We start from the raw sequence: 24,322 nt of genomic DNA, 5'->3' as shown, positions 1-24,322 counted from the left end.
CCTTACACTCCTGGCTTTCTTGAGATTTCCAACGTTCTGTGAAACAGCAAAAATTATGACAGAAGAGCATCCACAGCCACACAAGGGAGCTCAGGGTAGTCAGATGCTGTCAGGTAGGTAGTGTTTGAGATTTTTTAATTTTTTTTTTTTTTAATGTATGGGAACTGCTACTATCTTGGCTTTTAGTTCTCTGAATTAAGGAGTTAAGGACCTAAAGCATTTCCTCACATTTTAACAACTTTGGCACGAGTTCAATTACAGCCTCTTGCCCTAAGGTTTCTTCTAGTGCCACGGGTGGAGGTTACATTTTCTCACGAGTACAACAACTATCATTCTAGCATGCGCATTAGCCTGGGTGCTGCACTCACCCCCTCGCCCTGCAGCACATCTGTACAGCAGTCACTGGAAACTTCTGCAACGGTGCTGACTGTCCGCCGGGGCAGGCAGCGGGCAGTGCCGCCTCCGGGAGCGGCGTGCAGCAGTTGGCATCGCGGCGGCTTTCAAACGCCCCCCCTCCCGGCACCCCCCGCGTGCGCAGCCTCTTCATTGGCCCTGCGCTGAGCACTGTCTGCTGCTTATTGGCGTGATTTCTTGTCTGCCCAGTCCCTGCTCCTGATTGGTGCTGCCGGCAGGGGAGGGCTAAGCTGTGCCGCTGTGTCCCTCGGCCTGAGAAGGGAGCTTGGGGTACCAGCGAGGGGTAAGAGTTGCGGCCTCTCCCTGCCCGCCGGCAGCTCAGGCTACTCCTGGTGAGGGGAGAGTGCCGCGGAGACCTGCCTGCGGCGGAGCGGCCGTCTCTCTTGCCTTGTAGCGGGTGCGGCGGCCATGGCGCTGCTGCTGAATCTTCTCCGGAGGGTGCTGGAGTACTTTGGCTGGCCGCCCGATCGGGTGAGAGTCCAAGGCGGAGAGGAGCGGGGTCTGTGTCTTACCGGGAGCCTCATGCAGACCCGCTAGTTCGAGGCGAGGGTGGCCGTTCTGCGTGGCTGAGGAGATGAAGGGCTGTTCCCTCGGAGCCGCCGCCCGCTTTGCTTCTAGCGTGCTGCTGGGTTTGCCGGTATGGGAGAGCATAGCTCGTACGGTCAGACGCGCTGCCCCGGCGTGGAGCTACATGAGGTCGCTGTTCTGATACGGCGATTCAAAAGTTCTTTTTTCTCTGGACAGGGGAAGAAAAATATCAGTAGCTTACCCTTTTAAGGTGTTGCTGTTTTAAATAAAAGGCTGTATAGCGGTTCCTAAGAAGCGGTTAAGCCGTGTTTTCAGACACCTGGGAAAGCTACTGTCTGGGAAACCGTAAATGTGCACGCAGTGTTGGGGGCTGTCGTTAGAGGAGCAGTTTAGGGGCAGCTCTTTGGCGGGTGGGTGTCAATAGTCAGGCCATGCTGCATCCTGCAGTTCTGAGGAAATTCGTAGTTTATGTAAAACGGCTAAAGGCCTTGTAGGAGTACTAGTCTGAACTATCCTGCATTATTTTCTGGTTTTGTGTCGGGAGTAATTGCTTGAGGGTTTTTTCACAGGCCGTATTTTTGGAAACCCACATAGTCAACAGCAGTGTCAGTCGTACAATCAGAACGTGCATTCCTTCAGCAGCCTCGTCAAGAAGGCATCTCCAGCGGTTATATGCAGTTATAAGAAAGTATCAGGTCAAGGTACATTAAAATTATTTCATTTCTTTACTATTTTTTTTTCTCCCCCCATGACTGACATAAATGCATGTGGTTACTCACGTACACGCTCTTGTCAGTATCTCTGAATATTACTGGCTATCTGATGTAGATGTTACATTCTTTGTTGGCCTTTGTGCCACTCCACAATACGCGGAGTACAGGCTGTATCTTGGCAGTGTTTTGAAAACAGTCTGTAAATACTGGCATATTCCTCTTTGGACTTTCAGCTAGAGAAGAGCATTGTAAAGTTCAGTTAACATTACTGCCTTACATTTAATTGCATGTAACATCGAATTATTAAATAACTTTGTAAGAATGGAGGGCCTTGATTTTGTTTCTCAGATTCAAAGTTATTTTGAGTTTTAGGTTATAGCTCTTTGCCAAAAAAAGGAATATGGATCTACTCGCAGTGTTGTCCGTAGACTTGGGACCATTCTTTCCTTGGAGCCCTACCCAAGACCTTATTTTCAGGTAGGTGATTTGTTGTTATACATATGCTTGAACTATTTAAGTTTTATAGCTTACTAATGTAGGAATAGCTTTCCCATTCTTCGCTCGTGTACCTCGTGTTGCCTCCCTTATGCTCGCTGTTTTCAGCTTGACTTACACTGCTGTTGGAAGTTGCTTCAGCAAGAGAAACAACTAGTATATGCTACAACTAGTATGTGCTAAATCTGTTCTCTCTTCATACTTTTTGTTTGGTTTTAGTTTGTTCAAGACTCAAGTCCATTGTGTAATGATGAGCAAAGCACAGCTCCAACTCCTGTAGCTCCATCACTTGCTGATGTCCTGTGGGTAGCAAATGATGCTGAAGAAGTGTTTACTAGACTTAGGTAAATAAAAGTAGAATATGTGCATAGAAAGAAGTAATAAAAGTAACTTATGTCACTCTTATTTGTAGTGTGTGCCTTTATCCCTTGATGTTGGTTTTGTGTTGGTTTGTGGTGTTGTGGTGGGGTTTTTTGGTGTTGTGGGGGTTTTTTGTGTGTGTGTTTTGTGTTGTTGGTTGTGTGGCATTTTGTGGCATCTTCCCCCCCACCCCCTTGCCTTTTCAGGGTTGCAGCTAAGCCAGCTCTTCCAGCTCTGGAAAATTTTGGTTTTTTTAAGGAGGCAGTTCTTGCTTGCCTGGAAATTAGTACTCTTTAAAAGGTTCTTGCCTGAAATATTTCTGAATCTGAATCCCCTTTTTTCTATGCCTAATGGCATGTCAGGTGCATTACTGATATTTTAATTTGGTTTTGCTTACAGAATGCTTTGTGAGAGAGGGAGTTTAAGGAAAACTTGCATACTGCAATATGCAATAAGATTATTCTTATCCTTATTAGTTTCTAGGCATTTTGTTAAAGCATTATAAGGGAGAGAACAAGTTAAAAAAACCCTGAAATTTCTCCTTTTGTCATTGATTACTGCAGTGCTATGTGTTGATGCTTGCTTTTGTGGAAAGAAAACCACAATTCTTTATTTAAACAATTTACCTTGAATGTAGTTTCTATAATTTTTTGTGAGCCTTTCTAGAGTGCAAAAGGGAAATGCTTTTGCAATTTTAAAATATTACAGGTACTGTGAAATGATGAATTGTCCAGAAATTCACAGACACATAGTATACAAGTCTTGTGTAGGACTTTTCTCCCCCCTGGAGAAGAACTAGGAATTTAGCTTACTGTTTCTTTAAAGGATCTATTCACAATTAGAAGCTGAGTGAGCCAGAACCAAGATTAAAAGTTGGACACTTTATTTGTACTACATCTGTGTTGGACAGTGTAGGCCTCCTTCATATTGCCACGCGTTTGTGATCTTTGTGCTGCTTTTTAGTAGTGAAACAAGAAGAAACTGCTGATATAACACACTTTATTTGATAAGTTCTGATAGAATTATGTCTCATCTTGCGATTCTTCAGATGTTGCTGTTGAGTTATGGAAGGCTTTTTTGCACCAGCTGTAATATACTGCAAGAGCAAGAACATTGTTAAAAGAAGCTGTGGCCTGTTTTGTCTTGCTTGTGCTGTTCTTTAGTGAGTCTGAATCACAGATCCATGAAAGTTCATTCTTTTCTTGTTTTAATTCTTTATTCCTTCTTTCCTGGCTCTGTGGGATGTTTAAGAACAAGTATTGTGATAAATACCAACAACCTCTGAGCCTGTGTGAAGAGCAAGAGCTTTTGCGAATCAGAAAGCAATGCAGCACGTCCGATTTGAAGTTACAGGATCAATAAGGGAAAGAGTCTGGTTTTGTTTCAATCAAAACTTAGAGCATCTTGAGTAGATAAAATCAATTTCTTTACTTCATTATTTGTTTGCACTCATTCTGTATCTTAAGGTTATTTCTGCAGACTTGAAACAGTTTTTAAAATTAGACTATGAAACACAATCTAGCCCTGAATGAATTACTAGACTGTTTCTTATGATGGCTTGTGGTCGTTTGAGGCTGTGCCTTTAAGAACAAATACTGCTGGAACACACTGGCTAATGTTTTCGGTACTAGAACCAAAACATTCTGATATTCTAAACGAATTTCATTGGTTGATAAACAAAAATGCAGCTTTAGATTGTGAACAGTTGGAATTTTTTTTTCCTCAGTTCAGTTCGGTTTGGGAGTTGGGGGAGTGGGAGGTTTCAGCCTGTTCTCCCTGCCTGCTTCTCTGCGAACTGCTGGAGTTGGCCTTCAGATAAGCAAAAACTAATCCTGCATGGGCTTTTGAAGCTTACCAACAACTCTTTTCCTTAGTAACTTGCCTTTCTCTCTAACCCCTTTTTGGGGAAAAAGGGAGGTAGGGGGGGAAGAGAGGGGGTTCCAAGGAGGGGATCCCTCCCTCGGGGAGGGATTTTTTGTTGTGTTATTTGTCTTTGCTGTGTATTTCTGTGTATATATTGTAAATACCTATATATATTGTGTTATATATAACCTGCTTTCCATATATGCTTGTAAATATATAGCTTTTGCTCTTCGACTGAGTTAGCTGTGGTTTCTTACTCTGTGGAGGAGGGAGAGCTAAGCCCTCTCTCAACCTACCACATGGCTTTTCAAGGGTCTGAATTGTACTTGATCAAAGGGAGACTTAAAATATTTTTAAGGTTCTAATAGCTAAAATTATTAGCTAAAATTGTCTTAAACAGTTTGCAAACCTGTGTCTTGCTGAATGACAATAACTTGCCTGAACAGACAGAAATTCTCCGGTTTTCCATTGTTGGATGAGCCTTTTGAAACTGTCTTTTGGTGCTTTCTAGGATTGAATTACGGAGAAAAGACAAAAATACAGCACATCGTTGCCAACTTCCATCTAAGGACTCGATACAAAGTGTTCCAGAAAACAGTGCACAAAAAGACAATGTCATTAATCAAGCAGCACTCCAGAAAATTTCTGCACTTGAAGATGAGCTAACCTTCCTTCGTGCTCAGATTGCTGCCATTGTTTCAGCACAGACATTGGGAAGCATTCCATCACGTAAGCCCTTCTAGTTTAAAGAAGAAAACCAATTTCTCTGTCCCCTTCTTTTCTAAATTTCATTTTAAATTTTATTGTTTCTTATTACAGCTCCTTTTCATAGCTTGCTGTGCCTGATACTGATAGAGAATCACAGAACATTAGGGGTTGGAATGGACCTCTAGAGATCACCTGGTCCAATGTACAGAATACAGCATTTTGTTTCTTTTTTTAGTATTTGCCACTGCTTCTTGCCCTCCCTCCTTTATATTTTTATTAGCCTCTACCAATTTTGAATGCAGTTGATCTTAGCTGAACTTTATAATTGTTTTCATGTTTTGGTATGAGTAGCAGCATGTCCATGTTCTGAATAAGTGGCAGCACTTTCCATAGGCTGCTAATTACTGTTTATACAGGTTACAGACTATTAACTCTCCTTTTTGGGGTTTGTACTGTTCCTGGGGGGTTATAAAAATATAGAATAGAAAAAGGATTCTAAGTCTGTCAGGTTCAGGCTTTAACAAAAGCAAATGCTGCCAAACAGAGAGGGACCTGGGGGTGCTGATTGACAGCTGCCCAAACCTGAGCCAGCAGTGTGCCCAGGTGGCCAAGAAGGCCAATGGCATCCTGGCCTGCATTAGGAATAGTGTGGCCAGCAGGAGCAGGGAAGTCATTGTTCCCCTGTACTCTGCATTGGTTAGGCCACACCTCGAGTACTGTGTCCAGTTCTGGGCCCCTCAGTTTAGGAAGGACATCGAGACACTTGAACGTGTCCAGAGAAGGGCAACAAGGCTGGTGAGAGGCCTTGAGCACAGCCCTGTGAGGAGAGGCTGAGGGAGCTGGGATTGTTTAGCCTGGAGAAGAGGAAGCTCAGGGGAGACCTTATTGCTGTCTACAACTACCTGAAAGGTGGTTGTAGCCAGGAAGGGGTTGGTCTCTTCTCTCTAGCAACCAGCACCAGAACAAGAGGACACAGTCTCAAGCTGTGCCAGGGGAGGTTTAGGCTTGAGGTGAGGAGAAAGTTCTTCACCGAGCGAGTCGTTCATCATTGGAATGTGCTGCCCAGGGAGGTGGTGGAGTCACCGTCCCTGGAGGTGTTCAAGAGGGGGTTGGACGTGGCACTTGGTGCCATGGTTTAGTCATGAGGTCTGTGGTGACATGCTGGATTCGGTCTTTGAGGTCTCTTCCAACCTTGGTGATACTGTGAAGTAGATGCATTGCTGCAGTATCAAAGATAGACATTTGTACTGAAGACCATCTTGTGACTCTTTCCCCTCCCCACGCCTCCTTTTGAGGTCTTGGTTGTCTTACTTTCAGGCTAACCTCACTGTGATGGTTGAAATATTCAGACTTGTATGAGGCAGTTACCTTTGAGTGCTGTTGTGAAGCATCACTGTGATTCAGATAGATGTTCTTTTGGCTGTTCTTTTGGCTCTTCTGCACTGCACTCAGTACTGTAGTCTGTATTTCATGTTTTGTGGTTATCTCTTTACTTTTGTGGGATTTATTGTAACCTTCAGACCATTGAGAATGAACTGTGTGTAGTCACAGGCTGCTTTGCTGTTGGATTTTACTAGTGCTTAGATTGAAAACAGAGAAAATTGGAGCAGCAGAAGGCACCTGAAATTCATTATTTCACGTGTTCAAAATCTGTGGCTTTGAAAGAAAGAAATGTTCTTTGTTTTAAATATAGTTCTGTCATATAATATGAGGTGTGTACAAAAGTGCTTTAAGGGGGATAGCTTGACTGAAAACTGAGTCATTCTAGATGTTACATACTAAAAATAACTCACTGTTTTTCTTTTATAACTGCATCCAGAAGCCTTTAAAGCATTCAGCACTCCAAGTGGATGTTGCTCAGTGCCAGCCATGACCTCTACGCCGCTGCCCAACTCTCGCAATCACTTTGCAATTCCCTCACCTCCTCCCCTTCCTTCTTGTGTACCATCTGGTGTGGATGTCAGTGATTCGGTGACTGAACTCGTACAACAGCGTCGTGCTGCAAGGAGCCAGGGTTCAGCTGCAGACGGTGCTGATCGCCAGGGGACAAAGAACGTTCCTAGAATGATGGATGTTCTGAAAGACCTAAACAAAGTTCAGCTGCGAGCTGTGGAAAGGTAGGCAGAATTGAATGTGTGTCTGAGTAAGCTAAGATGAGAAGCACCAGAGAACACCAATGTGAGACATCATTCAGTGAGCAGCTACTGCTGACAAACTGAGGTTGGCATCTTCTGAGTTCACAGCTTGGAATGCGGGATCCTTGCAACGTGACTTTCAGGTGCATGTAAAACATGCTGAATACCATGGCATTTAGCAGCAGTCTGCTGCTTCAGTATAAAAATCTCAGGTTGGTGTGGGGAGGTGGGTGTACTGGTATCTGGAGATGTTGTACAAAGTTGTACACACAGTCATGGGAAATGGAACTGAAAAAAATCAACACCTTGGATTCGCTGTGAAAGGACAAATCCTTGGGGCAACACTGGGTACATTACCACTAGTTTTCTAAAGTATCCTGGTCCTAGCTTTGAATTATTAAAGAAAATACATACTTTTGCTGAAAGTGTTGTAAATCTGTATTTCAGTAGTGCAGTTGGATGATAAGTATTTTTAGTGGTCTGCTGTTCTGATGGTAAGCACAGCTCACACTTAGGCCTGCAGCACCTCTTCAGGTCAGTGTTTCCTGTGCTAGGTGTAATAGAGTTTGTCAGGTGTCTATTTTGAACTTCACAAGTTGAAAAAGTAGGTAAGAACAACTGAGTCTATAATGAATATTTTGAGCTGTTAATGTGGGAAGAATGTAGATTACCAAAACTTAATGTGTTCTTATTTTGGCTTTTCTTAACTCTGAGCTTTATTCCTGAAAATGACTAGCATGATTATCTGCATGCCACTCTGAAGCATATCTTTAGAATCATAGAATGGTCTGGGTTGGAAGGAACCTGCAAAAGTCATCTAGTCCAACCTCCTCTGCAGTAAGCAGGCCATCCTCAACTAGATCAGGCTGCCAGAGCCCTGTCAAGCCTCACTTTGAGTATCTCCAGGGGTGGAACCCCAACAACCTCCCTGGGCAACCTGTTCCAGTGTTCCACCACCCTTATAGTAAAGAACCTGTTCCTAACATCCAACCTAAATCTGCTCTTCTGTAGTTTGAAGGCATTGCCCCTTGTCCTGTCACTCCAGGTCTTTGTAAACGTCTCTCTTCATGCTTCTTATAGGCCCTCTTCAGGTACTGGAAGGCTTCTATTAGGTCTCCCCAGTGCCTCTTATTCTCCAGGCTGAACACGCCCAGCTCCCTCAGCCTGTTCTTGTAGCAGAGGTACTCCAACCCTCTGATCATTTTTGTGGCTCTTCTCTGGACCTTCTCCATCAGGTCCATGTCCTTCCTATACTGAAGGCTTCAGACCTGCACATAGTACTCCTGGTGAGGTCTCACCAGAGTGGAGTGAAGTGGCAGAATCACCTCTCTGGCTCTGCTGGCAATGCATCTTTTGATGCAGCCCAGGATGCGATTTGCCTTCTGGGCTGCAAGTACATACTGCCTGATCATGTCCAGCTTCTTGTCCATCAGCACCCCCAAGTCCTTTTCCACAGGGCTGTTTTCTATCACCTCATCCCCCAGTCTGTACTGATAGTGAAGATTGTTCCAGCCCAGGTGCAGAACCCTGCACTTGCTCTTGTTGAACCTCACCTGGCCCCACCCCTCCAGCTTGTCCAGGTCCCTCTGGATGACATCCTGTCCCTCTGGTGTGTCAACACCACCACTCAGCTTGGTGTCATCTGCAAACTTGCTGATGGTGCACTCAATCCTACTGTCTATATCCTTGATAAAAACATTAAACAGCACAGGTCCCAGTACAGACCCCTGAGGGACACCACTTGTCACTGCTCTCCATCTGGACTGCAAGCCATTGAGCACTATTCTCTGGATGTGACCATCCAGCCAATTCCTTACCCACTGAACAGTCCATCCATCAAATCCATAACTCTCCAACTTGGTGAGCAGGATGTTGTGGGGGACTGTGTCAAAGGCCTTGCAGAAGTTCCGATGGATTGCATCCATAGGTCATCCCTTATCAGTGACATAGTCACTTATAGTAGAAAGCCGCTAGGTTGGTCAGGCAGGATTTGCCCCTAGTAAAGCCATGCTGGCTGTCTTGAATCATCTCCCTGTCCTCCATGTTGCACTTCTGATGACATTTTTAGAGTCAATAAAACAAATATAAAATGTGCTTGGGTAAACCTGAGTGTTTTCTTACCTGTGGGTTGTCATGTCCCCCCACCCCCTAATTCCACATGCAGGGAGTGAAGGAAGTTAAGTTTTCAGTTTGACAGTTGTAAACAGAATGTTGAGCTGGAGGCATAGTTAGTAGGATGTGGTAGCTTTGCATCTGAAGTGCTTTCTGGATTTAGACATCTTCCTGTATTCTGAAGGCAGAACTTAACAGAATAATGACTTTATATTGTTGGAGGGTGTAATGGTGATCAAAATCACTATAATCTCTCAGGCAGCAGTCTGACAGTGGTATGTGTACACTATAAAGGGGAGACCTCTCTTCTCAGGTGTTGAGAACCTGAAGATCAGTTTCTACCCCTTGAGCACCAGCTTACACATTGGGCAAGTGCTAAAACATCTTAATTTTACAGGAAGGATGAAGTCAGTCAGATTTCATGTTAAACCACATGCAGCCAGGCAGAGAAGGACCTGGGGTACTGGTTGATGGTAGGCTGAACATGAGCCTGCAGTGTGCCCAGGTAGCCAAGAGGGCCAGTGGTATCCTGGCCTGCATCAGGAACAGTGTGGCCAGCAGGAGCAGGGAGGTCATTCTGCCTCTGTACACTGCACTGGTTAGGCCGCACCTCGAGTACTGTGTCCAGTTCTGGGCCCTTCAGTTTAGGAAGGATGTTGACTTGCTGGAACGTGTCCAGAGAAGGGCAACAAAGTTGGTGAGGGGTTTAGAACACAAGCCTTAGGGGGAGAGACTGAGGGAGCTGGGGTTGCTTAGCCTGGAGAAGAGGAGGCTCAGGGGAGACTTTATTGCTCTCTAGAACCACCTGAAGGGAGGCTGTGGACAGGCAGAAGTTGGTCTCTTCTCCCAGGCAGCCAGCACTAGAACAAAAGGATACAGTCTCAAGCTGTGCCAGAGGAGGTTTAGGCTGGAGGTTAGGAAGAAGTTTGTACAGAGAGAGTGATTGCCCAATGGAATGTGCTGCCCGGGGTGGTAGTGGAGTCACAATCACCGGAGATGTTTAGGAGGAGACTTGGTAGGGTGCTTGGTTGCATGGTTTAGTTGATTAGGTGGTGTTGGATGATAGGTTGGACATGATGATCTTGAAGGTCTCTTCCAACTGGTTTAGTCTAGTCTAGTCTACTGTAGCTGCCAGACTTTGAACTCATTGCTGCCAGTTCAGTGTGCACTAGTAGATATGGCTGATTGGTCTGGAGGTCACACTTCACTAGCAGATGTCTTGAATATCTGTAGGTATTTGGTTTTTTAATATTTTTCCCCAAAAATACTAATTCTTTTTTATTTTATTCAGATATTTCAATGGTTACAAAGTCTTATTTATGGTTTATTTTCTTAGGATAGTTACTAGCTTTTCAGATTCTCAGATTGCATTGGGTTGGAAGCTCATCTTGTCCAAGCACCATGCAGTGAGCAGGAACACTTCCAACTAGATCAGGCTGCCCAGGGCCACATCAAGCCTTCCATATTTCTGTTAGGTTTTGTGGTGCAGGTGCTGTTTTGATGTTATATGTCTTTGATATCTTTGGATTTTGACTTTGATAAAACAGTTTTGCCAAATGAAAAATACCCTGTTTTTTACTTTTTGACTATAAAGTCTTCATATTTGCATTCTCAGGTGCTCATTTGGAGTGATAGCTGAGGGGTGGCTCCTTGGCACAGAGGGTGGCATTTTGGAGCAGAACTTGTGAAAAGGATTGCTTCTTGCTTCCTCCACCTTCACCCTGCCCCAGTGAGGCCACAGCTGGAGGACTGGGTCCAGTGTGCACTTCTGGGCTCCCCAGTTCAAGAGAGACAGGGAACTACTGGAGAGAATCCAGGGGAGGCTGGCAAGCTACTGAGGGCCCTGGAGCATCTCTGTGAGGAGGAAAGGCTGAGAGCCCTGGGGCTGCTGAGCCTGGAGAAGAGCAGCCTGAGAGGGGATCTGCTCAATGCTCAGCAAGAGCTAAGGGGTGAGGAGCAAGAGTCTGGGGCCAGACTTTTGTCAGTGGTGCCCAGGGACAGGACAAGGGGCACGAAGTGGAATGCAAGAGGTTCCATCTGAAAAGGAGGAGAAACTTACTTGATGTGAGAGTGCTGGAGCCCTGGAGCAGGCTGCCCAGAGAGGTGGTGGAGTCTCCTTATCTGTAATTGGGGATTTAACAGGGGTGTGTGCACATATATATATATATATATATATAAAAGTTATATCTCTGGATTTTGGACCATTCAGCATAAGATTAGGAGCAGGAGATGATTTGTCTTGGTTTGTTTTGTTTTTGTAGGTCACCTGGAGGTACTCCTATTTCTAAACCCAAAAAGAGGCAAAGTTCAGAGTGGGATCCAGTTGCTTTCCTAACTCATGCACTAAAGCAGAAGTTTGCACATAAAGATGATGATGAAGATGATTCCATGGACAAAGAAAATCAATCTTTCGATAGCTCCCCGTTTTCTAGTCCAGAGATCCCGGTGGTATGCTTTTTATATGAGAATGCATTTTCCTGGTTTTGAAGTGGCTGCTTCTTTCAAGGGTAGTTACAGGGTTTTTAAAGAGTCCACAACTTCTCCACAGTGTTTTTAAGCCATCAGCCTAGGTAGTTGCTTTTTTCAAGTATAATCAAGGCAGACAATCTCAAAGATTAATTATTTTGGGTAGATTTAGACTGGTAAACACACTTCTAGATTTGCTGAGAGAAAAAACATGGAAGGCTGACTTAAAATTCAGCTGTGGACATTTGCTTGATAACTGGAAAGTAGCCATGTATAGAAACTGTGGGTAGTAATACTAGTTACTCAATGATTTTTACAAATAAGGTTGCTAGGAAGGTCTGACTAGAGAGGTCTGACCAGCACATGCTATATCTTCAGAAGTTAAAACATTAGCTGTAATATTTCTCTGAGGTAGCATCATTTCCACACAGTTTGCATCTTTATCCAGAATGAGATGTGATTCTGAATGCTGCTGCAAGGCCTATGAAAAATACAGTTTTTTGCTATGAACAAGAGAAGTTCAATAGACAGTCATTGGGCTAAGGTAATTCTGAAGCACTGGTTAACAGAGAGCTACCTGTGGAAGCTACTGTAACTTACACAGGCCGACAGCACTGTTGGTTATTTATTAGAGACTTCCACAAACCTTGGAAGGCCTTAGTTGAGATGGATAGAAATAGGTGGCAGTAATTTAAACAGTGTCTCCTTGCTTAGCAATTCTATCTTTACATTTTGTGAGAGGAAAATAACAATGCAGGCATCCTTTGAAGGCTATTGCTTATACACATGGCTAGCTGCTTGGCTGAAAACTTAAGGAAGGCTAAGATGTGTGTTTCTAGCTATAATGATTGATTTATTTTTAATTCCAACTGTCACAAGGACTTTGCAACCAAAATGTGGCATGTATTTTACAGACTGTACAGACTCACTGCAGACTGTAGTGAGTTGACTGCTCAGGTGCAGTCTTAAGAAATGTTCCCCCTAAAGGAAAAATGAGAAAGTTCCTAAAAATAACTAGGCTTGTGTTTTCAGATGATGCACACCATCATGTTGCATAGCCAACATACCTGATTCTAGATGTAAAGTTCAGAGTTAGATCCTGGAACATCTTGTTTGTGGAAGAGCTCTTGGTCCAGGGTCTAACTGCTGAATATTATAAAGCCCTGGAAGAGAGACTGCTTAGGGCCAGCATATTCAGGTGTCAACACAGAAAAATGGGCTCTTTCTGGTTAAAGCAGAATAATCTCATGAGGTTGTAATCAAGCCTCTTAATTGTTTACTGTAGAGGTTTTGAACAATAAATGTACTTAAAGCAATTGCACATGTACACTATTCTTCCTACCGTGAGAAATGCAGCAACACTTCCAAACTGTCTTTATTGTAAATATCTACTCATTCAGTTGTCTTGGGTATAGGTTAGTTTAACACTCTCCCTGCTCCCCAGGTTGGACGTTGCAGTCTGAAGCCAGATGCAAAATCTAGCCCTGTAAGAACTGATGAAGTTAAACAGCTACCAGCGTGGAAAGTGAGAGCTTATATTTAACTCAAGGAGCCGTCTAAGGAAACTTGGTGTGTACAGGTGGTGGGTCCACTTGGAAGCTGCTGCAAGGAGCTATGATGTGCTCTATGTGTCTCTCCTATGCTGTTGAAGTGTGGGTGTTGTAAGGTTTGTAAAATGTACTCTTCCTTCTTAGTTTCCCAGCAGCCCAACTTGTGGATTTGATGCTTTTATGAGATGCACAGAACTGAAAGAAGGCTTTTCCCGCTCTGGAGCATAGTGTTTGAAACCTGGGAAATGCAGGAAAGAAGTGTGAGTGAAAGCTGCCACACCAACAGATGTTTTTCTGAGGTGTGGGATCTATTTTCACTCCACTGTAAATAAGGATGAGGAGTAAATATTTTGTTAGTGTGTTATATTGTAACAACTCACTGTATATAACGGCAGCGAATGCTGTGGTATTAGAATGGTGTAGTTGCATCAGTTTGCTGTTTGCTGGTGCAAATCCATATGCCACTTGCCAACAGTATTCTAATTTATTTTGGGTCAGTAGATGAACTTTTCTATTTGTGAAACTCTGCCTTGTCATTAAACTGTAGGCTGTCAAATGGCTATGATGTGGGGGAGTTGTAATCTTAGATTTAAAAAGGCCTTGTAGAAAGATCTGTGAGCACGTAGTATAAATTCCCTACATAAATAAACATTCACTACCTCCTTGGCTTCTCCATATGTAGTCTGTTTTGTTCACAAGAGCTTGTCAAATAAAACTTTTCTTTCTGTCATAGGTGTGTGTGGTGTTGGAAGTTGCAGGTTTTTTTTGTATCTTAATAACTGACCATACTAGACAACTAAAAAAATAAATTGCATTATCTAACATGAATTTAAATGGAGATTACAGTTTTCCTGACACATTTTTCCTGTCTCTTATTTACAAGTCTGTTATGATCCACTGCTTGCAACAGCTGCCTTCACTTAATCTCTTGTCTAATGATCCTGGTGTTTAAATACGCAATCCTATCAGTTTGACTGTTGAATAAGTCCCTGGTATATCCTGTGTGTCTTTCATTTCTCTGCTCACTCACCCTGCAGACTGGCAGCTGGATACCCTTGTACTGTTGAGTATTATTTGTGTGGCTGTTAGATGAGAGTCATGAGGTCTGTGGTGACAGGTTGGACTTGATGATCTTTGAGGTCTCTTCCAACCTTGGTGATACTGTGATACCAAAGGTGGTAGTAATTTAAACAGTGTCTGCTTAGCAATTCTATCACTACTGTGCAACTCCTATGCTTCTGGTTTAATGTTCAATGTTATCTTTTGACTAAAACTGGAGCCTAAGTGACTTGCTATTTATTCTTATAATTTTATGTCTTACAGATTGGTTTTCCTCTCAACATGCAAGGAAAAAAAAAAAGTGATGCTGTTGTTCCAGCTATGTTTCCAGTCTACTTTGCTTACTAATTTCTGCTTACACTTTCATTTAGGCTATTTGCCTGGAAGTCTGAAGGCGGTTTTAAAAGCAGATTCTTTCTGTATCTGAACAGGAGTGTTCACATGCAGAGCATGGTTTTGGTTGTTATTGGGACAATTGCAGTTATACCTCTTTTGTTTTTTTCTTTAAGGCTAGCCTAGGCATTTAATTTTGGAGAACCAAAAGCAGGAGTCTGAATTTCCTCTAGGGTAACAGAGGGGTAGAGTTGACACTGGTTGTGGTAAGCCTCAGATCGGCAAAAAATGTCTCAGAATCAAATATATTTAGAAATAATTGATATGATGCATTCTGCACTGCATGGTCTAGTCATGAGGTCTGTGGTGACAGGTTGGACTCGATGATGTTTGAGGTCTCTTCCAACCTTGGTGATACTGTGTGTCTTTGACCACAAGAGAGCAGTGTTGTGCCACAGCTGTGTTGCAAGTCTCTTGGTTCTGATCTGTCAGCAAGAGGTCTTAAGAGTAAAAATCTTAATCCCATTCTGTTACCTCTTTTTAGTGGTATTCACAAAATTGTAGAGGTACATGCTTCTGATTGCCTAGTGTGATGGGGAACTATCTGTGTGTTTGGATTAGTAAAAAGTCAGCAGCAGGCTAGTTAATTCACAGAAGAAATCTGCTACTTTGCTTTCTAGGAGAACAAACAAAGATTTTGTGGTGGGTTAGAGAAGCAGTTCACCTGGCAGTAGTCTTTTCATGAGGAAACACCCTCTCATACCTCATGTGAAATGGCTACTGGGGAAAATTTCTGTTTGATGCAATACGCTCTGAGCATTGCCACAGACCTGCAGGGATCTCTGCAAGTAACTTTTATGTTATACAGATGAAAACAGGCTGCTGCTCACTGATTTAAAAGTCCAAGTGACAAACTGGCATAAAAATTCACCACGTTTTTATTGCAGATGAAAGATTATCCTCTGCTGTTGTAAGCATACATGTCCTTTGCTTGTTCACATATAAACAGTGACTTGTATGAATGAATGAATGAGTTTTGTTGCATGTCTGAAGGACTGGACAAAGCTCAGCCTTCAGTAATGCTTCTGCATTGCTATTGACTTCAGTAGAGTTGTTACAGTGAAACAGTAGGCAGTATTTAGATACATAAATGAGGAATATCTTACCTGTCCTGTCACCTTGAACTGTGGGGAACTTGTACATTTAAGATCTCTTTTCTTATCCATCTGTGCTTCCCCTTTCTGCATTTTACTTAATGGGGAAAGATAAACTAGATTGATTATTCCTGCTTCTCTGGTTTACTTTAGTTATTGTGCTGTAGCACAGCAGCTGTATTTGCTGGGAGGGAGTTTCCATTGAACAATAGCTGCTGATAAAAAGAATGACTAGAGGGAAAATTCAAAGTAAAGTTAGAGTTTCTTCACTTGTTATTGTTGCCTTATGATTGGTTGATGCATTGTCTTGTAGTTTACACCTTGTGTGTATTTTTTTGTGATGGTGAGAGCTGTAGCTGGGTTAGAAATTCCAAGAGTGCAGTATGGATCAGTGAGGCTGGTCATGTGTTCTGCTACTGAAGAAAGGGAATTTTTTTGTCTTTAAGAATACTGCTGTTTTTTTGCATGTCAGCTTGGTTGTTCAACAACCCCATGCAGTGCTACAGGCTGGGGTCAGAGTGGCTGGAGAGTGGCCAGGTAGGGAGGGACCTGGGGGTACTGGTCAATGGTAGGCTGAACATGAGCCTGCAGTGTGCCCAGGCAGCCAAGAGGGCCAATGGCATCCTGGCCTGCATCAGGAACAGTGTGGCCAGCAGGAGCAGGGAGGTCATTCTGCCCCTGTACACTGCACTGGTTAGGCTGCACCTCGAGTACTGTGTCCAGTTCTGGGCCCCTCAGTTTAGGAAGGAGGTTGACTTGCTGGAGCGTGTCCAGAGAAGGGCAACAAAGTTGGTGAGGGGTTTGGAACACAAGCCCTACGAGGAGAGACTGAGGAAGCTGGGGTTGCTTAGCCTGGAGAGGAGGAGACTCAGGGGTGACCTTATTGCTCTCTACAACTACCTGAAGGGAGGTTGTAGACAGACGGATGATGGTCTCTTCTCCCAGGCAACCAGCACCAGAACAAGAGGACACAGTCTCAGGCTGCGCCAGGGGAGGTTTAGGTTTGATGTTAGGAAGAAGTTCTATACAGAGAGAGTGATTGCCCATTGGAATGGGCTGCCTGGGGAGGTGGTGGAGTCCCCATCATTGAAGGTGTTCAGGAGGAGACTTGATGGGGTGCTTGGTGCCATGGGTTAGTTGTTTAGGTGGTGTTGGATTGGTTGATGGGTTGGACACAATGATCTTGAAGGTCTCTTCCAACCTGGTTTATTCTATGTATTCTATGTATTCTAGTTTGTCATTGGTGGGTTTTGATGTTGTTGGGTCAAAAATAAAGTAAGTGAAATAGAATGTGAAAGATCTAACTTCATGCATTGTAAACTATTGGTGCTGTTGCTAGAAGAGCATGTTAACAGTTGTCTAAGCTAGTAGTTCCCTAGGGGACCCTGTAAACATCTATACAATCTCACAGTATTTTTCTTCTCTTTACTCCCCTTTTCCTTCTCTCTAACACAGTAAAAGCTATGAAGAAAGGTGTCTGGATCACAGGACTAAGTCCTTTCTCTTACTCCAGCATACAGGTCTCCCTTATAGTAAAGACCCAGTAGCTTTGAAGAAAATGGTATGTGGCCAGACATTGAGCACAATAATCATCAGTGGCTGACTTGGTAAGAGTTGAGGGTTGTCAATATTACACCTGGTAATGGTCACTGGCAACTTTCATTTAGAAGTCATTGCTGTTCTGTTACTTAAACAAGAATCAAAGTCTCACAAATGGTGTAGATTTTAGGGACAGTACAAAGCAGTTGTTTAAAACTAGGATCACTGAGTACTACTGAAGTATTTTTTTTAATAGAGGAATAAGTTAAACTGCTTGCTGGCAAAAAAAGCTTTAAACTACACTGCAGATGGTTAAGCAATTTGAATGTGCAAATTTTGAAGAAGCTGACTGAAGAACATATCTGATCTTTTATGTTCCCTCTGAATAAACCTCAGTGTAATACAGACCTACAGAAAATTGTGGGATCTAAGTTATCTTTTTAAGAAAAACTAGGTAACCAAGATGACTATAGATCAATTAGTATTTATCTGTTCTAAGCAAAATAGATCTGTATAATGGAATCCTATTGCAGATTTGGAGACAGATAACAGAAGTGATCTCATGTGACTGTTGGAAAATAGATCTTTTAAACAATCTTTGTCAAAAATAGCTCTAATAGAGTAGTGTAAATTAAATACAGTGCTCATGTTATCCACTAAGTTGAATGGATGTAGAACTGATTAACCTGCAGGTAAAAGGAATTACTTGAGAATTATTTCTACTAGGATTATAGAGATAGGATCTAGGCTAGTATTTCATGGTTTTAGTAGTGCTCCTAAAGTGAGGGCCCCAGAACTGGACACAGTACTCAAGGTGTGGCCTAACCAGTGCTGAGTACAGGGGCAGAATGACCTCCCTGCTCTTGCTGGCCACACTATTCCTGATAACAGGCCAGGATGCCATTGGCCTTCTCAGCCAGTTGGGCACACTGCTGGCTCATGTTCAGCCTACTATCAACCAGTACCCTAGGTCCCTTTCTGCCTGCCTGCTTTCCAGCCACTGTGACCCCAGCCTGTAGCACTGTATGGGGTGGTTGTGGCCAATGTGTAGAACCCGGCACTTAGCACCTTAGGTGTTCAGAAAGACAGTAGTTCTAGTACAGCCAGGTGGAAAACTGTAGAGATTTTGTTTAAATTTATAGATTTTAATACTATATTCTTTCAGAAACAGTAAATTTGTAATGATCTGATTTGTTTGTGAATGCATGAAGAGGGGGAAAAAAAAAAGGCACTAAACTCTTCTTTCTTTTGACAGGAGAAACATTAACCAGTAGCAGGGAGTGAAAACTAGAAAGAGTTAAAGAAAAGAATTTTTAAATTATAGAAACAATTTCAATAGTGAGAATCCATCCACATTGGGAAAGGGTGACTTTATTTCTTCTATGTGGCAGAACCCAAAGCCAGTTCTACAGTGGTCCAGAGTGAAACAAACAAAACCAGCAAAAAACCCCAACTTAGGCTTATTAGATCTAAAAGCTCTGGTCTCTGATATATAAATCAGACTTTTAAAGAGTGTTTTCCTTGTCTGAGTCCACTGTTGACAGTAGTGCATTCTCTCCCCCTTGCCTTGTGTCCTGCAGAGAAGTTTTAAAATGTATTTATTTTCTAATGTACTTATTATAGGTTGTCTTAGAGATCACCTCTGGTTGAAGATATTTTGCTTACCTTTCAAAAACACTATTAGTTTTGCAGAGGGAGGAACCCGTGCTTCTCTCGAAGGTGCTGATATTCAGAGCTTTAAGACGACTCCTTACTATCATGGATCTCACTAAAATAGAAGATGTTCTGTACCAGCTGAAAAGGGACATCTGCATTATTATGTAAGTTGTCCCTGAGAGCAATATGAAACCCACAGGAAAAGCTGTCAAGTAACTCAAGAGTGATGATGTAAGCTCTCCCTTTAAATTAATGGCACTGAAATACAGGAAAGAAAACTACAGTTGGGATGGTGAAGGATTAAGCTCTTCCCTCCAAAAACCCAGCAAAATGTACAGGTTTAAGGTACTTAGTGCTGATCAATTAAATTGTTTTCCACAAAACCCACAGAAGTTTAGTTACTTTATCATTAACACAAATTCTGTCCTTTCACATCTGGCTCTGAAGGATCCATGGTGGTTTTCTTTGTGAGCTTTGAAGTAACAAGAGTCCGCTATTAAGTTATTTCTATCGTGAAGACTTGTGGTAGGATCAGTATTGGTGTGCCTGGTGGAGTCCTGATCTATAATCAGAGCTCTCCAAAGTTTGACCACAATGCAGATGAATTCCACTTTTATTTAGTGCTGCACACGCAGTGTGGCTCTTGAGCTGTAGTAGTCCAAATGTCAGATCAGTTTGTTAGTGGTTTATATTAAAAGGCCTGCAAACATATAGGCCTAAGTAGTGGAAGCATTCAGAAGACAATGAAGGCTGTTGGTTACAGAAGGTTATACTGTGATATCTCTGGGTCTTGGGCAGAGGGAGGATTTAGCTGAGGTCCAGGCACTTTTCCTACATTCCTTCCTAAGCAACCATTAATAGCAGTATTACTAATGATGAATTCTTGAAACTGGGAGACTGAAAGGTATAAAATACTCTCTGAAACCATATTTTCTTTTTTTTTCTTTGAGAGTGTTGTAAAATGTACTTTAAAAAAGTGACAGGAATTGAAGGTGGCCTGAGCCTCAGGAAGAAGTTTCTCTTGAAAACAAAAAGCCAGCTTTTATTATGGTAAAACCTCTGTATCTTTAAGTTGGGAGATCTCAAAAACGACCAAGGAAGATGGAAAACAACAAGGAGATTGTGCCCTTGCATGTGAATCCTTACTTCCACTTAACTCAGTACCTTTCTGAGTTGCAGCAAAGTCTCCAAGGCCCCTTTCATTATTGTGAACTTCAGGCTGGGTCCTGTGCCTGGGTCATGGCAGTTAAGTCCTGGCCAGGACAAAAATTTGCTGTTACTGATTTTTGTTTTGCTGTTAAGTTCAGTGATTGATTTCAACACACTTGTCTACACTGTGTTGAACAATTAAACATCAGGGTCCATCCAGACAGTGCTTATGTGCAGTAGGAAAATGTTTCAACTTAGATTTAGCCACATTATTTTTCACAAAAGCTGTAGTGGAAAATTGTGAGTGGTTTTCCAATGCTGTCTATAGGACAGATCTCTGAGGGATTTCAGTCCAGAGTCCACTCTGCAGTTCAGCTTGCATCTGTGGAACACACAAAACCACTTCTGTTGGTTTTTTGGTTATTTTGAAGGGTGGGTTTTTAAAATTTATTTTAAGAAAGTAAATTTAAAATGTTGCCTGAATAACACTGGAACCAAATCTATTTGGCATTCGAGTGTTGTTACTTAATTAGCGCTGTGCTGAATGTTACTGTAGACATGGAGGTACAAATAAATTACAGCTTTATAAATGTATCAAAGTCAGGAAGAGTGCCTGCAATGGCAGAAGTCCATCAGTAATCATAGAATCAATAAGGTTGGAAAAGACCTCAAAGATCACCAGGTCCAACCTGTCACCCAAGACCTCATGACTACTAGACCATGGCACCAAGTGCTACGTCCAATCCCCTCTTGAACATCTCCAGGGACGGTGACTCCACCACCTCCCTGGGCAGCACATTCCAATGGCTAACAACTCTCTCTGTGAAGAAGGGAGATCTCTTCTCCCAGGCAAGCAGTACCAGAACAAGAGGACACAGTCTCAGGCTGCGCCAGGGGAGGTTCAGGCTGGATGTTAGAAAAAAGTTCTATACAGAAAGAGTGATTGCCCATTGGAATGGGCTGCCTGGGGAGGTGGTGGAGTCGCCATCACTGGAGGTTTTTCGGAGAAGACTTGACGGGGTGCTTGGTGCCGTGGGTTAGTTGTTTGGGCGGTGTTGGATTGGTTGATGGGTTGGACGCGATGATCTTGAAGGTCTCTTCCAACCTGGTTTATTCTATTATTCTATTATTCTAAACTTCCCCTTGCACAGCTTGAGACTGTGTCCTCTTGTTCTGGTGCTGATTGCCTGGGAGAAGAGACCAACCCCCTCCTGGCTACAATCTCCCTTCAGGTAGTTGTAGACAGCAATAAGGTCTCCCCCGAGCCCTCCTCCTCTCCAGGCTAAACCATCCCAGCTTCCTCAGCCTGTCCTCGTAGGGCTTGTGCTCGAGGCCTCTCACCAGCCTCATTGCCCTTCTCTGGACATGTTCAAGAGTCTCAGGTATTTCTCACGTAGAGATCTTCATCAGTGTGGAATGTCAATATATCCCAGATTTTGTGTTAAACTTCATAAGCCTCTGTCATGTTGCACACATACATAACACAGTCTGCAACTGAGAAATGAGAAGATGGAGATTAAAGCAGACCAATGATACCCAGAACTAGTTACTGGAACTGAAGCAAGAGTAAAAGACAACTCCATTTTCTTCCAGTACTCAAATGGGGAAACATTTTCTATAGGGTTTGAATATTCTTTTACTATAGACTTAGGAGAAATATATAGTTTATATATTCATTAGCTGGTAACTCTGAATTCCTACAGCAAGGCTGAAGGTAAATTTAGAGAGAATTCTTCTCAGTGCACTAGACAAGTAATTATTCTGTTTTTAAGTGATTATTCTGTTTTGTAGATGACACCAAGCTGGGGGCAGGTGTTGATCTGCTAGAGAGTAGAGAGGCTCTGCAGAGGGACCTTGACAGGCTGGACACATGGGCGGAATCCAACGGTATGAGATTTAACACATCCAAGTGCTGGGTGCTGCACATTTTCCACAGCAACCCCATGCAGTGCTACAGGCTGGGGTCAGAGTGGCTGGAGAGTGGCCAGGCAGAGAGGGACCTGGGGGTACTGGTTGACAGTAGGCTGAATATGAGCCAGCAGTGTGCCCAGGCAGCCAAGAGGGCCAATGGCATCCTGGCCTGTATCAGGAACAGTGTGGCCAGCAGGAGCAGGGAGGTCATTCTGCCCCTGTACACTGCACTGGTTAGGCCACACTTTGAGTACTGTGTCACCATCATTGGAGGTGTTTAGGAGGAGACTTGATAGGGTGCTTGGTTGCGTGGTTTAGTTGATTAAGTTGTGTTGGATGATGGGTTGGATGCAATGGTCTTGAAGGTCTCTTCCAACCTGGTTTATTCTGTTCTGTTGGTAGGAAGGAGAGGCAGCAGGACTTTTGCTGCCTTGTCAAACCAAAAGGTCTCCTGCAAGCTAAGGAGAGGCTTTTAATCAACTGGCTTTACCAAAGAACTCTATAGACACTTTCACTTTTTTCCCAATTTTTTTTATTAGTTGTCATTCTTCGACATGATGAATACTTACAGCAGTATGTTAAAAAAGATACAGTTAAGTCTCTTGGCATCACTGCATAGCAGTCACAGCATTTTCACACAATCTAGTGCTTTCAGAATGATGCATATGGCATATATACGCACATATGGGGGCTGATTCTTGGTCCCAGTGAAGTTGGTGGGGACCAGTGTTTGGCCCATAGAGTTGTATAAGATATGTGAATATGTATATATAAAATGCTTTACAATAAACGTGACATATACAATCTTGAATTCAAAGACAAGCAGAATATATTTTACATCCAAGTCAAACTTATGCTCTGCACTTAAAAGTTTATGTACCTAAAATATTGGATGGATTACAGGAGGAAAACAAAAAAAAAAGAGAAAGAAAATAATACTAGTTTGCACCAATCAAAGTAATCTGAATACATTTTCAAGGCATGAAGCTTTCCTTGAGTTTTTGTTTTGTTTTGTTTGCATTTTGGAGTAGCTTTTGTTTGTTTTGGATTTGCAGGATCTGAATTAAAATTTAAGTATTGACTTTGTGTGTGTGTGTGTGTGAACTATAGGCAGGGGATGGGGGGAGTCAGGAGGGGGATGGGGAGAGTCAGGAGGGGAATGGGAGTTCTTTCTGGACAGCTCGGCTGAGTGACTTAAAATACAAAGGTTGGTACCCTGATGGATACCTGAAAATAAAACTGAGTACTTGCAGGTATGCATTCTGTTTCTGGTGAGACAGCTATGCAATGTGAAAATGAGCTTTTCTCATTTGCAGTGCTAGCAGACTTCCTCCTGAATTTGGGGAAACTTTGATCTTTCTCAATGAAAATGAATAGTTTATACAAAAATAGCTGCCCTACATTGTAGGTTAGGTCAGATACAGATGCAGATCATGTGGGTTGGTTTGTTGTTGTTGTTGTTCTGTTTTGGTTTTGTTTTTCCTTCATAGACTCTACTTAATCTCAGTTACTTCTCTCTCCATTTTCTGTATTTCAAAGGTACATTATTTTCAATAGTTGTCTTTCTCCCCTTTTGGCTGATGGCTGGAGTATTGACCCCAAATGTAGGTAAAATCATTACCTAAGAATAAATATTAATGCATTATTTTAACAAGCCTATGTTACACTTACTGCCACTTTCTTTAATTACTATAGTTGTTGGTATTTATACAGAATTTTCCCCTTTGATGGTACAAAATCTGCACTTCAACTAGATTTTGATCAAATGAATTGTATTTGTGGGGCATAAAAGCATTTTAGGCTCCTGCTCTGAGCAGTTTTCTCCTTCTTTGTGTGTAAAACCTAACTTGGTTTTAAAACTTTGGACTCTCTTGGCTGCACTGGCCCAATAAGAGAGACGCATAACTTGCAAGGGCTTCATGTAAAGTGGATAGCAGGGCTGACAAGACAGAAATCTGCATTCTCTGCATAGAGACGTCTTCTATTCTGTGCATCTATCATTCTGTTGGCATCCTGAGGAGAAATTCCAGTACACAAATATCCTCCAAACTACAGAATGCCAGTTATGTAGCACAGCCACAAGTACTAAGCACTGGTGCTGTTTGGCTGATTTGGTACAACCTGTCTGCTTCTATGGGAAGTCAAATGGCAGCATTTTGCATTACAGACCCCAGTGA

The 24,322-nt window shown here is 42.8% G+C and overlaps 1 protein-coding gene across 1 annotated transcript; it reads left to right on the top strand.

Moving 5' to 3' along the window:
* Positions 1-775: 775 nt before the first annotated feature.
* MTFR2 (mitochondrial fission regulator 2) lies at positions 776-13,365 on the top strand. The gene is made up of 8 exons (XM_009911390.2): positions 776-885; positions 1,512-1,643; positions 2,028-2,132; positions 2,370-2,494; positions 4,885-5,102; positions 6,901-7,198; positions 11,590-11,776; positions 13,239-13,365. The coding sequence occupies exons 1-8, from the start codon at positions 823-825 to the stop codon at positions 13,335-13,337; spliced, it is 1,227 nt and encodes a 408-aa protein (XP_009909692.2). The 5' UTR covers positions 776-822; the 3' UTR covers positions 13,338-13,365.
* The last annotated feature ends 10,957 nt before the right edge of the window (positions 13,366-24,322 follow it).

The sequence above is a fragment of the Dryobates pubescens genome, chromosome 6, assembly GCF_014839835.1.
Source record: "Dryobates pubescens isolate bDryPub1 chromosome 6, bDryPub1.pri, whole genome shotgun sequence".
Classification (NCBI taxonomy): Eukaryota; Metazoa; Chordata; class Aves; order Piciformes; family Picidae; genus Dryobates; species Dryobates pubescens.
Note: the sequence above shows the minus strand (reverse complement) of the source record. Positions and strands in the feature narration are given on the sequence as shown.

What these genes read in the sequence shown, in the direction of transcription:
- MTFR2 (XM_009911390.2), top strand. Translation starts at nt 823, where the DNA reads ATGGCGCTGCTGCTGAATCTTCTCCGGAGGGTGCTGGAGTACTTTGGC. An exon ending in TTGGCTGGCCGCCCGATCGG is followed by an intron (nt 886 to 1,511) that starts GTGAGAGTCCAA and finishes GTTTTTTCACAG; the next exon opens with GCCGTATTTTTGGAAACCCA. An exon ending in TAAGAAAGTATCAGGTCAAG is followed by an intron (nt 1,644 to 2,027) that starts GTACATTAAAAT and finishes TTTGAGTTTTAG; the next exon opens with GTTATAGCTCTTTGCCAAAA.